Source organism: Aplysia californica, unplaced genomic scaffold (genome assembly GCF_000002075.1).
Source record: "Aplysia californica isolate F4 #8 unplaced genomic scaffold, AplCal3.0 scaffold01484, whole genome shotgun sequence".
Classification (NCBI taxonomy): Eukaryota; Metazoa; Mollusca; class Gastropoda; order Aplysiida; family Aplysiidae; genus Aplysia; species Aplysia californica.
The window spans coordinates 8,413-25,912 of NW_004798754.1; the positions used below are offsets into that span (position 1 = coordinate 8,413).

At 39.0% G+C, this 17,500-nt stretch overlaps 1 protein-coding gene across 1 annotated transcript in view; it reads left to right on the top strand.

The window, feature by feature from the left end:
• Positions 1-7,988: 7,988 nt before the first annotated feature.
• The window catches only part of LOC101862319 (tumor protein D52), a gene marked incomplete at its 5' end in the record, with an annotated part of 37,479 nt that continues 27,967 nt past the window's right edge, over positions 7,989-17,500 (top strand). Inside the window, 2 exon segments of the mRNA XM_005112912.3 lie at positions 7,989-8,128; positions 12,096-12,244. Of these exon segments, the coding sequence (XP_005112969.2) occupies positions 7,989-8,128; positions 12,096-12,244 (289 nt within the window).

Consider the following 17,500-nt stretch of genomic DNA (forward strand, 5'->3'; position numbering starts at 1 on the left):
AACAAACCAACACTACAAATACAAAAACATTGTAACATTGCCAATTATGACATATTGTTGACAATAAAAATGTACTAGACTATTTCACTATATTTCCTCTTCGAAGAAAGTTTTAAAATACTGATGTAAGGTGTCTTCCAAGCCCTACCACTAGCATCAGCGTGCATAGCAACGCAAAGCCTAGCTGTGCGGCGCAGCCAAAGGTGCCCTCAACTGGCCGCCACGTTTTAGTTTCAATTCCTCACAGCGAATCAGCGATCGCGAAGAGGGAGTTCCGCTTCTATTAGTGTAGAATTCTGTGATCCAAACTGAGAAGAAATGGGTCAGTCATGTGACCACACACGCCATTCATGTTTTCTTCACGCACAAGAGTCACAGCCACTCAAAAAATTCTACACTTATCACAGAATTCAACACTTATAGAAGCGGAACTCCCTCTTCGCGATCGCTGATTCGCTGTGAGGAATTGAAACTAAAACGTGGCGGCCAGTTGAGGGCACCTTTGGCTGCGCCGCACAGCTAGGCTTTGCGTTGCTATGCACGCTGATGCTAGTGGTAGGGCTTGGAAGACACCTTACATCAGTATTTTAAAACTTTCTTCGAAGAGGAAATATAGTGAAATAGTCTAGTACATTTTTATTGTCAACAATATGTCATAATTGGCAATGTTACAATGTTTTTGTATTTGTAGTGTTGGTTTGTTGTTTTTTTGAATGATGGGATGGGATCTAGATTTCTAGATCTAGATAGCTCTAGATCTCTAGATCTACTAAAGATCTTCGCAATCACAATACACTTGATAATAACACTAATTATGAACATTAATTCTGTTGGCAAAATATCTAGATATAGTCTTGATTAGTACCAGATCTACGATAAAGGGGACGCTGACAGTAACATGCTCACTGCAATAATATTGTCATTAAACTTAAGGCCATCCAAAGCAAGCAAAAAAGAACAATATTATAAGCCTTTTCTCCAATTTACTAGAAAGAGATAAATAAATTGAGCTTATATTGAGGAAATGTATTATTTCTCACTTTAAGAATTTATCTCTGTGTTTGCATCAGTAGTGTGTACAACAACATGCTTTGTTTTTAAAGCACATGCGAGTCTAACAAATACAAGAGATTGGAGAATGTGTCGGTTGCACATAAAATACATAGGCCTATTGTACATGCTGCCAAAAACACAAAAATGCAGAAAAGGCCTCAAAATATTGGTTTACACATAAAAGCCAATAAAGCAAAACACAGTAAACAATAAGAGTGGAACTGGCATAAAATGTTTCCTGCATATATGTTCAAAGTCATTTACTGTGTGTTGGGAGTGTGATTTCTAATGCATGAATGATAGGCTCATGTGATAATGAAGAAACTTGTGTCTACAGTCACAACAGAAAGAGTTCCATGGCAAGTGATCACTGGTCAAGGATTTCAGAGCTGTGTGCATTTTGAGAAAAATGTATCCCCATACCCTGGATCACATGTCGAGGGGATGTGCTTGTTCCCTTGTAATCCCCGCACACAGTAAATAAACACATATTTTTTAACACGAATAAGAAAAGATAAGTGGTCTCTTGTTACGGATCAAATTGAAGTCCTGTTTCAATTCAATTAATTGATAAAAGTGCGTATCGCAATGCGTTGGCCACCCCTGCCCTATAGGCCTAAGCTATTTAATAAATACATTCGTCAGACCTGGAATCTTTAATGCCCGCACACAGTAAACAAACACACATTTTTGAACACGTATAAGAAAAAATAAGTGGTGTCTTGTTACGGATCAAATCGAAGTCCTGTTACAATTCAATTAATTGATAAAAGCGTGTATCGCAAGGCATCGGCTAACCCAGCACTATTGCGCTATTTTATAAATACATTCGTCAGATTTGGAATCTTAAATTATAATCATAATTATATGTGCCCGCGCGTGGGAAGTGAAAGTGAAAGGAATTGAAAATGCTTTCAAAAACAGTTATGAAAGTAACATAGATCTAATTAAAGTATGACTCCATTTGATGCGCAACTTATTATCAGATATCTAGGCTACTGAACTATCGAACACCTAGATCTGGATTCTCCTACTTTCACACAATGACTTAGATCTATATCAATTCGTCTTAACCGATGAGTATTTTTTTCAAACATTTGTACACATCTATAGGTTCTCTTTTATTCTAGAAATTTCTTTAAGGAAAATTCTTTAATAAATACTAGCCCAATATAAAAAAATAAATCCCAGTCAATGGTTTCTACAGATTTTTAAAAAGTTTATAGCTGGAGCTAAATCTATTTTAAAAGCAAGTCCGTCCTTTTTTCTCCTTCTGATGGCGACATAAAGCTAATTATTGAACGCATGTTTTGAGAACATTAATTAGGTTCCCGTTCTACAAGTGTAAAATTCTGTGACACTTAAAGAACGGGCACTGTACCTCGTGACCTGTGAGGAATTGAAGACGGAAAACAATGGCGTCTTGAGGGCAAAATTTATTGTTTTCGGAAGTAACCCTATAGCTTTTAAAGCAAGAGCGGCTTTTACAAACGAGTGAAAAGTGGAACATTTACTGTCCAGTTTATAATTTTGAGTTTCAGAATTCACTGTGCAACCTGGAGATTGGAATTATGGTTTTAAATTGTTGTGTTTTTGGGTGCAACAACAGAAAAAGCAGACATAGAGAGTTTATACAAGATCTACAGAACTTTGAAAAAATTTGTAACACGGATGGGATTGTTCACAGCACTTCTAGCTTCCCACACACATTTTGCATACGCATATGGTCTACGTAATTTTTTAGTAGCAAAACTTATTACAAGAAATTTATTTTACACTGAACATATTTTTTCACTTGATCTAATTAATGTTCTCAAAACATGCGTTCAATAATTAGCTTTATGTCGCCGGCAGAAGTAGAATTATAAAAGACAGACTTGCTTTTAAAAGAGATTTAGCTCCACCTGTAAACTTTTAAAAATCTGTAGAAACCATTGACTGGGATTTTAAGAAAATATTGGGCTAGTATTTATTAAAGATAATAAATCTGACGAATGTATTTATTAAATATAGCATAGGTCTATAGGGCAGGGTTGGTCAATGCATTGCAATACGCGGTTTTGTCAATTAATCGAATTGTATCAGGACTTCAATTTGATCCGTAACAGGAGACCACTTATTTTTTCTTATATGTGTTCAAAAATGTGTGCGTTTACTGTGTGCCAGGATTACACGGGGACAAGCCCATCCCCTCGACATGTGATCCTGGGTATGGGGATACATTTTTCTCAAAATGCACACAGCTCTGAAATCCTTGACCAGTGATCACTCGCCATGAAACTCTTTCTTCTGTGACTGTAAACACAAGTTTCTTCATTATCACATCTGAATGAGCCTATCATTCATGCATTAGAAACCACACTCTCAACAAACAAAAAAATGACTTTGAACATATATTCAGGAAACATATGCCAGTTCCACTCTTGTTTACTTTGTTTTGCATTATTGGCTTTTATGTGTAAAACAATATTTGAGGCCTTTTCTGCATTTTAGTGTTTTTGGCAGCATGTTTAATAGGCCTATGTATTTTATGTGCAACCGACACATTCTCCAATCTCTTGTATTTATTAGACTTGCATGTGCTTTAAACAAAGCATGTTGTACACACTATATTTCACTGATGTAAACACAAGAGTGAATTCTTAAAGTTAGAAATACATGTAATACATTTCCTCAATATAAACTCAATTTATTTATCTCTTTCTAGTAAATTGGAGAAAAGGCTTATATTGTTCTTTTTTGCTTTCTGTGGATCCAATGGCTTTAAGGTTAATGACAATGTAATTGTAGAGAGCATGTTACTGTCAGCGTCCCCTTTATCGTAGTTCTTGTCAAGACTATATCGAGATATTTTGCCAACAGAATTAATGTTCATAATTAGTGTTATTATCAAGTGTATTGTGATTGTGAAGATCTTTAGTAGATCTAGATCCCATCCCATCATTAAAAAAGCACCAAACCAACAACACAAAAACATTGTAACATTGCCAATTATGACATGTTGTTGGCAATAAAAATGTATGAGACTATTTCACTGTATTTCCTCTTCGAAGAAACTTTTAAAATACTGTTGTAAGGTGTCTTCCAAGCCCTACCACTAGCATCAGCATGCATAGCAACGCGAAGCCTCGCTGTGCAGCGTAGCCAAAGCTGCCCTCAACAGGCCGCCATGTTTTAGTTTCAATTCCTCACAGCGAATCGGCGATCGCAAAGAAGGAGTTCCGTTTCTATAAGTGTAGAATTCTGTGCAGCCACTTGACCTCATGAAACTGCCGCGGTCTGGCACATCGACTCTAGATCTAGATCTCTCCCCCCCCCCCTCTCCTGCATTCTTCATCACTAATATACATTAAAAAACAAACTTCAAAGCAGCTCTACAAATTATAATTTATGGGGCTGTTGGTCAGTCCGGAGGAGGAAAAGAGAAAAAAAAATAGTCCGGGACCGGAATCGAACCGCTCCTAAAATCATTGCATGACTTCAAACGCAGACGCGCTGTCTATTCGGTCATCAGAACTTCCGAGAGCGTGGTGTAGATTAAGCATTATAACATAAACACTTCCATCTTTGGTGCCATGCGGTTGGCTATACACTTAGATGTAGTCACGTGATCGGAGGGGTATCCTGGTGTGACGTCAAACAAGATGGGCGCCATACCTAAAAATAGTTTGCGTCTTTCTACGTTTAATTGCATGTAAGCAAGGGTAACCCTGGACATGCTAAATTTAAATTGTTCACAGAGTAGGGAGTAGTGCAAGGCCCCACACATTTCCCTTCTTCGTCCAAAGTTTAGTGATCTTTTCAGCCTTGTTTCACATAGATAAAAATGAATGTTATTTGATTATTATTATATTAATGTGTCAAATTAGATCAAAACCTTCTTCAAATTTCAAAAGGGAATTTTGATATGTGAACAAAATAGTCAGCGAAGGCTCTTAAAAAAATTAAATCTAGCTTCTAGAGATCTAGAAGTCAAGATCTAGATATCTAATGACTGAAAAAAGCAATCCATCTTTCAAAATTTTTATACATGATTTCCAGGCATAGTCTCTACAGGCGGCTCTCGTGGCCTAGAGGTTAAGGTGTTGGTCTCTCATTCAAAGGTCCCGGGTTCGAATCCTGGTAGTGACCGAAAAATTTTCTTCTCTCAAATTGTCTCCTTTCACCTCCTTTCCTGCTCTCTAACAATGTTCTGTAGTCTGCTTTCGTTTCCACTTTCTGCCCCCACCCCCTCACCTCCTTTGCCCCCTCCTCTGGGCTCCTGACTCTTTCTGCAGCCTTTCTACTGCTACTCCTTGGTTCCTCCTAACTGCTGTCTTTCTGCCACACCCCTGATCTTCCGGTAGGAAAGATCTACACCTAGCCTTCTCGGATGAGGGCGAAAAATCAAGTTGCGCACGTTAAAGATCCCTTGGTGGTCTAAAATCGATAAGAGTAGGCTTCGGCCGCCACCCGGGCAAAATTCAAAATTTCCTACCAACTGAACATATTAGGTGTGTCCCGTGCGCTCCTATGACCTTTTATTATGCAATTGCGAGCGCCGTAAAAACACTTACCAAAACAAAAAACAAACATATAGTATCTACTCTCTGTGCCATAAAAATTCTGAAAAACACTTTACAACATTCTCATTCCTTGTTTGTAAAATAGTAAAAAAAAAAATTTTTTGGTAGTTCTCACCCCCCAATTATTATTCACCTATTTTCCTGTTTCAGGAATAATAATCGAGTTGAAACTTTAGCCTACTGATATCGGGGTAGATCAAATATTTGAAGAGATTTCAACTTATCATGAATTTCCTTTAGTACTGTAACATATGAACGAAAATTACTTGTTAAACTCTTCTGTAACAGTAAATGGCATTCAAAATGGTTCACTTTCCAACTTGGCAATAGCCTTGTGTTATCAATGAATGTCCGACAAAAACAACAATGGCGGCATTTTGGATGACAGTCAATATCCCAGACGCATTTCATGATTGTAATTAACCACACTAGGCCTGGGTCTAGTGTTTAGTTCATGTAATTTTGACAAATCGATTGTACCTCTATCTAGCAATTTAAAGAAGTGATATATTGTTCAAAATTATTGAAATTGGCTAGTTAGATTAATTATTTATACATGAAGCTTCAGCGAACACCTAGCACACCTCTGTGATTGGCCCAAATATGGATGACGTATTTCCGCATTATTTTTGTCATCTTCCGGGGTTCCCCCAAGACTCTTGGGTTTCCCTCGCCAGTAACTGTTGACTAGATCTCGCTGTGTTTGTTAGTTTTTTTTTGGTATAAAGTTGTGTCTTTTGTAAACGATCTCAGAAATTCTCATTCTATAAATTTACCTTCTCCTCAAAGTTGTACACACACAAGCACACACACACATATGCATGCGCACACACATACATGCATGCACACACACATGCTTACACACGCACATGCACATGCCTACACACGCACACACACATGCTTACACACGCACACACACATACTCAAGCATACACGTGCACACACACACACACGTATACATACACACGCTCACACACATTCACACATGTATGCACACACACACACACATACTCAAGCATAAATGCACACACGCAAACGCGCGCACGCACGCTCACACAGCCCAAGCAGTTGCTGATGAAACCTAGTGACCTAACCAATTGCGCGCTCTAAGCGGCAAAATGAGCCCGCCACAATGAGGTCTAGTCAACTGGCGAGGGAAGCCTCGGAAGACGACAAAAATAGATGGCGGAAATACGACATATATATATATGTCATGTATATTTGGGCCAATCACAGAGGTGTGCTAGGTGCTCGCTGTAGCTTCATGTGTTTTTTATTGCTTACTGTCACTACTACCTATGACATCATGAAATAGACTGATACTCAACAGAAATATATAAATCACATTTTATAGTAATACCACAAGTAGGTATTCCTGCCCAGAGCTTGTTCAATAATTTGGAGTTTTGTAATTGTTGAAATCAAATGCTACAACAGTCAGCCCCAACCCAGTCTCTACTGATTTTATAAATACAGACCTGCAAGCAGCTCCTGATTCTATCCTTGTTTAATATCCCTATAGTACAAGCAGTTGTATCAGCTTTGTTGACACTGCTAGGTCGTGAGAGACTCTTGGGCAGGTTTTAACTTATTATGGATGATCCTCCTTTTACCCCTGATAGAGTGTGACGCCCTCTCAAAGTCTGGTTAGTTTCATTACCGTTGTCGTCAGTCTCACCAGTTGGAAATTATTTTTAAAATTGAAGTCTAAGTCAGTTTGGCTGACAATGTAGTCATAAAAAAAAACTTTTATAAAATATCAGTCACATCGACCCGGGAAAGCTTTACCGGGCTTTCGTTAAATTGCGTGAACCTAGGTCATTGTTGCCTATGGAAACAAACGGGTTTACTTTATTTCGATTGACACTTCAGACTAAGAACAACCATGTAAAATTATTTTTTAAAAGTCAACTGATAATGAAACTAGCAGTGCAGAAACCGCATTTGTCCAGTGATAACTGAGTCGTCACTCTGAGCCAAGTGAGTTAAATGCCTCATATATAATTTTAAATCGTAAAAGTTTAACTAGATTAAAGACAAATCCAGATCTAAATTTTATCTAACAAAATGACAATGTCAAATAAATATTTTCAAAGTCTGCAGGATATTGTTTTAATTAAAGGCGTACCCCTAGATCTTGTAAAGAATAATCAGATAAACATCAATACACGAGGGAGAAGCCAACCAGTGACTCTATAAATATATGATTTGAACAATGTGAGTTTATTATTATAAGTAATTATACATGGTTGGGCTTTTATCATAAATTGAAGCCTTTTTTAAAAATGCAATGGATAAAAACACTTCAAATGTGTATTGTGTGCTTCTTCTCTTTTCAAACACTACACTTCTTTTTTTTATCTTTAACAGATGAAAATGCGTTCGAAAATGTTTCATCCCCAATGTCTGACGCATCAGGGGAAGGAACCCCTGGTCTTGAGTCTCCTGTTGGAGAGACACCAGAGGAGAGAGAGAGAAGAATGACGGAGTTAAGGGAGGAACTGGAAAAGGTATACACATCTGTTTAAATTAAATGCATCAAGGATACTTGCACCTTAATGCTATTCAATAATGACTTTTTAAAGTGCATATTTTACGTGGCTCTATATATATGATTTATACTAGGCAGGAGAAACAGACGAAGACATCAAGGTCAGAGTCAAAAGGCAAGAGGAGCATTCATCATCCTCAGGAATATATGGATGTCTAGGAACTGGGATTGAACACCAAGCTGAGGATCTTCAAAACAAACATGAAGACTGTTCTACTGTATGGTTCAGAGACTTGGTGGCTCACAGCATCAGCAGAAAGGAAACTGCAGAACTTCATAAATGGATGTCTTAGAAGGATAGTGGGGATCAAGTGGTACGATCGAGTCACAAATGCTCAACTGTGGGAAAGAACAAATCAAAGACCAGTAAAGGAAGACATACAGATGAAGAAATGGAAATGGATTGGGCACACCCTGAGGAGACCCCTCGACAAGCATCATCAGACAGGCTTTGACGTGGAATCCAAGGAAAATGTAAGAAAGGAAGACCAAAGATGACATGGAGGCGAGCAGTACAAGCGGAAATGGAAAAGGCGGGGACATCATGGAAACAGCTAGAAAAGGATGCACAGGACAGGCTTTGCTGGTGAAATGTTGTTGATGGCCTCTATGCGCCACTGGAAGCTAAAAAGGGCAAGCAAAAAATACTATATCCATTAAATTCTTCATCTGTGGGGTGTGTGTTTGTGTTTGGGGGAGGGGGGGTGGGGGGTTGCATAATTTTACCACCAGCAAAATTTGGTGGAGCAAAAAAGCGGCATACATTTTTTGTTCTGCAGTATAGTACAGTAACAGCTTTACTGCATATTTGCAATATGATTAGGTCATAATGTAAGTGCCTACGGTTAGAGGTGTTACTAAGTAAAGAGTGACATTCAAAGAAAAGAAGTACAGTCGAACCTGCCCTGAAGGCCACCTCTATAAGACGGCCACCTGTACAAACGGCCAGTTTCCATTTCCTCCCTTGCATTTTTTTCTATATGATTTAACTGTGTAAAACGGGCACCTGTCCAACGCGGCCATGGTCACCATATTTTAACACACAACCTCTATAACACCAAGCAATAACACCTGTCTTAGATGGCCACCTTAGTAACTCCATTACGCGTTTCGTCATAAATTGTGCTTTGGCTCCTGGCATTGTGGGCAAGCCGCCATAATCTAATCACGTGTCGATGTTGTTAGGTAGTCCCTCCAACCGATCATGTTACGAAGGCCCTTCCCACTGTTGACCAATAGGTAACAAATTTTCAGCTGTTAGTGAGGTAAGCGTGTGATCCCTCATAACCCATAAGCCCTACCCAGAACTCATACACAAATCGTAAGTGAGATGAGTGTTTACCCGGTCTGTTACAAAGTAACAATGGACGTTGACGTGAACTTTTGACAGAAGCGTCGCTCGTTCTCCGAGTGGTGGCAACCCATGTATTTGTTTTACCATAGCACTTGGTCCTCCTTGTCTGACACATTACGTTTTATTGTCACCACCCTTGCACAAAACCAGCAACAAAAGAATGAAAAAGAAAAGAAAACCCAGCGAAAACAACAACTACAACAACAGGGAGGTAGTGGCCCAGGCGAAGAGCAGCTCTTCGGGGTTCCAAACATTTCGAACGGATAGGCTACCTCACACACACACACAACAACAACAAAAACAATAACAACCACAACAACAATGTGGCTAGCTTCGGTTGGGACCTCAGAAAGGAATTGTTTGTTTTCTTCATCTTGATCAGTCCTGCCTAAGACGGCCACCTCTCTCATTCGGGCACTTTTCTCCTTGACAATGAGTGGCCGTCTTACACAGGTTTGACTGTATATGAGATTTACTGAGGAAGATATGTAGATGTTCCTATGAGTGAAAGGTCGAATCTAAAATTTAGATAGAAGTGTATTTGCATGCAGCAGCGATTAAAAAAAACCCTCATTTAATCACCACTAACGTCTGGTGTAGCAGTTTAGCACTTCGCTGTCGCACACAGAGTAATTCTGAGTGGGGATAAATTGTTATTGAGTGTCCCCATCTTTCTGCTCCGATGTTGTATCCCTTTCATCCCAGGTTAGCCCTGGCAGCCATGGTCGGAAGCCCTTCTCCTAGATAATCCTAATTGTGTTGAAGGGGATGTGAAAGATCTACATTTAAAAAAAAGAAGTGAAATCACATGTTTAGAAGCAGACCTTATGATGTTTCTTTGTGAATTGTGAATGTAGACTGTATTATGATAATACAATTTGTGGGTGGTTGGTGGATGCTCTGGTCTGGTTTGCTCCTTCTTTCCTATCAAACATCTAAATTGTCCTTATCTCTCATCTCTCCTCATATTTTTGTGTTTGTTACTCTCTTGTAACACCTCTAATCTTCAGCACTTATATGACCTTTTTGTGTAGCAAGTGCTGTAAAACTCTGACTTATACTAAATATGACAATGTCTTGTATGTGTTGTAGCTGGTGTTAAGTGCGTCAAGCTTTGGATATATTCTGCTGTCTAGTGGGTCATGAGTTATGATCCAAAGATGATAACTTCTAACTTTGGTTATCGTCAAATATGTAAATTTAGTACTCATTGTCACTGGTTACTCGAAAAGCACATTTTCCCAGCTCAGCTGTTGCAGTGTTTTTGTTTAATTCATGATGATGTACAGATTTTTTTACTTGATTGAAATAAGTTTTCAGAAAGTGGCACAATAAAACAAGTAGTAGTTTTTGCAATTGAGTTTTAATTTTTAAAAATTAAAGATGGTTTCCTGGATACTGTGTTATTGCTTTGAGATAAAAATTTAAAGAGCTCCGATTGATGCGCAAACTTCTCCAGAGGTAGGAGATTTTTTCCCTAGCCAGTGGAGGGGCTGTTCTATACAAGATTGGTCAGTTTTATTAACCCTATCCGTACGTCATGTTTTACTATCGTATCCATACGACGTGGGGAACTCTGTACACCACTTTCCAAAGAGGAAACTTGGTAGTTAATCCGATGTGTACGTTTTACATAGCAGCCTGTCAAAATGTTTTTTTGAGAAACACTGAAAGTTTCACAGAGATCTTTGCACTAGAAGTATTCTAAAATGTGAAGAATACAACCCCGGGGGTACAAAATGACCCCAGGGCGTATAATAATAAAGATCATTTGTATTGTGGATACCCCGCTCAACAACTAGCTCTATTTACCAGCCTCTGTTGGTAAATACAGCTTTTAACTTCTTATCACAGACAAGCCGTTCCCTGTGACTTGCCATCAGAACTGCTGTGCTGGTGATCTGCTGTCAGGCACATGGTCACACTCCTTTGTGACGACAACAACATCTGGTTAATTTTTGACAATTGCAAAAATATGTGTTCTCTGACTGGTAGTTCTTTCCATTGAAGAAAAACTATCAAAGTATTTTTGTTTGTCTTGAATTAATTACCAGTTTAGTGATCTGTATGTCACTCTCAGATTTTTTGCCAAAATAAGGTCCCAGCATAGTGGGAAAACCCCCTCTGGGGAGAGATAGTTAAGTTTCTAGCTACTTACTTTCTTCAATAGAAGATAAGCTGTTGCTTTATTCGCATAAATGATCATCATTAGTTCAAATGTAAGTACCAGTTAGAAAAAATGCAACTATAACTGCTTAGCAACTCTGGGAGTAATGAAATTTTTGTCAGTGTGTCAGATGTATGTTCAATAGCTTTATTTTACTCTTTCTCTCTGCAAAAGTATTGTCCACTCTGCCGAAACCCTCTTTTGGTACGCATTTAATAGTGATTTAGACTGCTTACGACGAGACTGCCATACACCATTTTGAAGAATGAGGTATGACAGTCTTATACTGAGCAGTTGTTTGCTGGAAGTAAGGAGTCAAAAATATGTTAATCCTTACTCATTACTGTGACATACGATTGGAAACTGCTGTAATTTAACCGCCATGTTTGGCCGGTCTCTCGGCAGGTGGAGTCAGAGATCAACATGCTGCGACAAGTTCTGGGCAGCAAAGTCCGACACGCCACCGAGCTCAAGCGCAAGCTGGGCATCACACCCTTCCAGGAGTTCAAACAGGACCTGCAGTCGGGCATTCAGCAGATCCGCAGCTCAGACTCGTAAGTGGGACCCATCCTGTTTTACAGACCCATTGTTTGTGGAGAGCCTGTAATGACGGACTGTCTTTTCGTTTTGCAAATCTCGCACGAGTGAGCCTTGTTTCCTGGCTGATGAGAGGGAGTCCTCATCTCAACACTGTTTAGTGTCAGACTCTGCTATACGTTGTTTCTTCTTCTTCTCCTTCACCTCATAATGGACAACCCGGTCTCTACTTAGAAAGGTGCGTGTGGAGTTTTGGGTCCTTCTGCCAAGAGGTGGGCCATTATTTCCTTCTAATACACTGTTCTGAAAAGGGATGTATGACGGAGTCTTACACTGAGCCGTTGATTTGTCAGTTTAATTTATTTTCTAGAAGTGTTTATGGAGATCAAAGCCTCCGGAGTCTTGATGTCTTGCCTCTGGTGAGAGTGCCTGTACACCTCGTTCACATTTTTATTTTTATGAACCTCTTCCCCCTTTTTGACAGTCACTTCTCACTTTTTTTTAAAGCTCCTTTTCTTTTCTTTTTTTTTGTGCAAAGAAACAAGTGTCATGGCAAGGGTTGCTCTCTGTGCAGAGAAAAGAAGATAATTTTTCCGTCTTGGATAATGGAGTAACTTTTTCTAGATCCTGAGAAACATTTAAAAAGACAGCTCAAGAAAATTATTTTATTTAATAAACAAGTCTCATGGCATGATTTGCTCTCAGTGTAGAGAAAAGAAAATCATTTTTCCCCACTAGCCTTCCTTTCTTCTTCTTGCCCCAGATTCATGTTACATCGACGGCTTAACTGTTTGTGGATGGTTGGCAGGTGCTCTGGTGTGGTTTTCTCCTTCTTTCGTGTCAAATATCCGTCATCCCTATCTCTACTCCTGCTTTTCTTTTTATATTACTCTCTTATAGCACCTTTAATCTTCGGCACTGGTATAATGACTTATGAGTGTCACCAGTGCCATAAAACTAATTTTAAAAAATAAAAAAAAAAAAAATATGTATATATAAGATAAGATAAGATAAGATAGTACTTTATTATCCCAGAGGGAAATTTTCCTTGGCTGTACAGGACCGTAAAAACACATGCAGGTTACATTTTAAAAAATTAGATTATATATATTACTCTCATTAAAATTCAATATGAAAGGAGAAGTAAAGCTGACAAAATTTACATTTACATCAAATGCATCAATCAACCACATGCAGGAATTTAGATACTAGACCTTTGGAGTTATATACAGATACGTACTCTAAGAGCAACACACATCTATGCTCATTCTGACAAAAGCCTTATGCTAGATGGTAAAAAACTTCTTTTATATCTTTCTTTCTTTGTTTGAGGAGGTACATATCTGCCGCAGCGTGATCTTAACATTTTTATAATATAACCATTTATCTCTGAATGCTTCTTTGCTTTTATGCTTAAAATAGCAAGAGAACTCCTTTTTTTGTCATCTTTGTATCTTCCGACATCGATATATTTTCCTTATAGGAATGAGGTGGTGAGCGATTGTGGAGAGCCACTGGTAGATCTTATTTCTTTTCTTTCCCTCTGTTGTTTCTATATGTCTGTCTGTCTTATTTTTTCCCTGCACTAAATGACTTTTATTATGTCAATATGCTTATGTCAAGCTGAAGCAGCTATTGAAGTAGAGATTTTCTGTCTCAGATAAGGGAGTTCACATCTTTGTTCTTTTTTTCTTTCTTTTTTTTTTCCCCAACAGAAACAGGGGAGAATGTGTTTCCTTTTCCTTTCTTTTTTTTTGTTTTGTTTAAAAAAAATAATTTTTTTATGTGTTCAGTCTTGGAATTGGTCTTGAACGGTTTGCGCTATTATGTCAGAGAAAATTTCCTTTTCTTCCAGGGTTGTGAAAATTAGATCGAAAGCGTGGTAAGATCTTGTGCCATTTTTCTTTTTAGTAACCCTCCAACAATGAGCTAAAGACCAGTGAACCTGATGCCAGCCTGATACTATTTTACTGCTCTGATGTCATTTTGTGTAGAGATATTTCGCCAGACTTCAGTTTTGGATAAAATAAAAGACAGCTGCTGCTAGTGCGAAGATAAGTCATCTGTTAATCATGACAGTGGAGAAACTCGGTTCTGATTTTTTTTTATGTAAAGAAAAGGTGAAACATTTATTTATAAATTCAAATTCAAATATTTTTTAAAAAGTTGCACTAGTAGCCATCATCATGCATGGTCTTTTGTGTCTCTCTGACTGGGGACTTGGAAAAGGGATGATCTCCTGAGGTTTCCCTCCCCTCGTGAGCGCTAATAGTTGTCCTTAATACTACTTCCCTTTCTTTTTACATTTTTGGATGATCAATTTTCTTTGTACCCCCCATTCTGTTACTTTCATATCATGTTCCCCGCGTGAGGTACTTTTTTTTGGGGGGGTGTTTGGAGATAGAGGGAAGTATGTTGAAGAAGGTTAATTTTTTTTCTTTTTTTCTTTATTTCGGTTTCTTTTTTTCCCCGACTGTTGATCTGCTACTTTTTAGAATACTTTAAAGATGTTATTTACCATGAACTCCTTGGCTCACTGGATTAAGCTGAAACTCAATTATATCACAGAGCAGCTGTAGACTTTTTTCAACGCTTTGCTTTTTTGCTTTTCCATTATGTTTTGCCCTTCTAAGCGATGGGGACGGGGGTGGGGGTGGGGGTGGGAGGGATGAGGAAAGGGGGAGGTGGGAATGATCTATGTAAGATGTATGCCATCTTTTCAAAATCTCAAGCCCCAAATGTTTTGTGTTGTACGAATTATGAAGGTGCCTCAAGGTCTCTGTTTGTGTGGGAATGGAGTGTGTATATGTGTGTGTTTGTATGTGTGTGTGTTTGTACATGTGTGTCTTTGTATGTGTGTGTGTGTATGTATAATATGTGTGTGTCTGTATGTATGGGTGTGTCGTGAGGGTGGCTATTTAGGTTTAGGGGAAGGGAGTATTTTGTGGACCTGGATGCTTGGGCGTGCTGGTGATCCTAAATGGCCCAGTGTTTGGATAGGAATACGACTGACAAGTGACACCCTCCAACCACCCATGTAGGACTGTTTATCATATCATATGTACGACACCGAGGACCTGCGTCTTTTTGGTGTAGCAGTTATGTGCTTGGCTGTCATACAAGTGAAATTTAAGTTTGATTTCCTAGGGGGGTAAGTTTTTATTGAGTGTTTTGGTCCGTTGACTGGGATGTTTGTATCCCTCTCAGCCCAATTTGTTCCTTTCAAGTAGTGATGACAATTAGCAGGAGACCAGACGAAGTGGATATCAACATCAATGGATCCCAACTAAAACAAAGCAGAGAATTCAAATACATGGGCAGCATTTTCACAGAAAATGGAAAATTAGATCAAGAAATAGAAACTTGATTCCAGAGAGCCAACGCAGTCAGCTATCAACTCGGCCCTATCCTGAAACATCCCAATATCCCCTTGATCATCAACACTATTTTCCTTCCAACGCTCACATATCAGTGCTAGACATGGTCCCTAACAAAAGCCCTAGAGAGGAAACTGGTCACATGCGAGATGAAATGCTTAAGAACAGCGGTCAACAAAGCAAGAAGAGACAAAATTAAAAATGAAGTCATAAGGGACTCCGTTGGAGCAACACCAGTCCTACCACACATTGAAAAACAAAAGGTCAAGTGGTTCGGACACCTCACGCGGATGCCCTCAAACCATCCAGCTCTGAGAGCATACAACTTTAAATATTCTGGATGGAGAGCCAGAGGAAGACCAAGGCGACGATGGAGTGAATCTGTGGCAGACACTTTCAGAGCTCACGGGACATCCCTCCTACAGGCCACTTGCCTTGCTGCAGACAGACGCCTGTGTCTCCCCGCGACACCCCCCGGTACAAGCGGAAGAAAAAAAGTAAAAAGTAAAGTAGGGTTGGAAGCTTGCCTTCGAAATGAGTTAAACTGTGCCGATGGAGGTGCAAAAACACTTGCATTAAAAAGCGAAAAAGATCAAAGACATTAAAAAACAAAACAAAAAAAAAGGCACGAGACCGGTAGGTCTTGCTTCTCTTCTCCCCCCACCCCCCCCCACTCTCTCTCTCTCTCTCTCTCTCTCTCTCTCTCTCTCTCTCTCTCTCTCTCTCTCTCTCTCTCTCTCTCTCTCTCTCTCTCTCACTCTGTGTGCGTGTGGGTGTGTGTGTGTTTGTGTGTGTGTCTTGCTTTTTCCAAGCACCATTACCGTGTAGATGTTTTTCTCTTTGCTCAAACAAACAATAAGCAAACAAACGTTGTTTTTTTTATTCCTTGTCTTTTATTGTACTTCGAAGGTGACAGTTTCAGAGGTAAGGTGGCCTTATCAGTGTAAGGTATTGACAAGTGTTAGTTGTTTGGAGAAGAAATGTAACTTTAGTCTGGACAACAGATGCATATCATCCAGTGTTTGTGGCTGGTGGAATATTCCTGTTCTTTTCGGGTTTATTGTCTTTTTGCTCATGCAGCAATTAGTAAAACTGCTGAAGGTTCCAGAAAGAAAAGAAAATCTCCAGGTAGCAGGAAAAAATGAGTTACTTCTCGTTATCCACAAATGGAAATATCCGCCAAAAATAGACACATTAAATTTGTAGATTTTTAATTGATGCCATTTTCATCAAGTTGAACATGTCTTTTATCATTTCATACAATACACCTACAAACCCTACCTTTAAATTTGATGTATCTATGTCCATAGGGCTAAAATCTGAGAACAAACTCAATTTGTAAACAAACCTCACCTTTATAGGTAGGGTGGAAAAATATTGAAGGTGCGATGAAGATCTGGAAGTCTGTGTAGTGCTGTGTACATTGTTTGTGGGTGAATTTACGCATGTTGAGGACTATGTAGGCTGTTTCACCCCAGTGTATGTTTACCTATGTGTCGTTGTCTGTTTACTTGTTTGTTTTTTAGTCATGTGTTGGTGTTGATGACTCCTTCTTTCCTATCAAACATCTATGGTCTTCCTCTCCACTCCATCTTTTTTGAGTTTCTTACTCTCTTGTAACACCTCTAATCTTCGGCACTTATATGACCTTATTGTGTTGCAAGTGCCGTAAAACACTTACTAAAACAAGGATGTGTGTTTTGTTTTGCTAAGCTGTTTGTTTTCTTGTGTGTTTTTATCCATTTTTCTCTGAATGTGTGTGCGTGTGTGTGCCATTTTTCTTTGTCTGTGTTTACCAGCGTCTTTGGTGTAGCGGTTAGGCGCTTCGATGTCGCGCGCAGGAGACCCCAGTTGGATTCCTGAATGGGGAGAACTTGTTTTATTGATTGTCTTGGT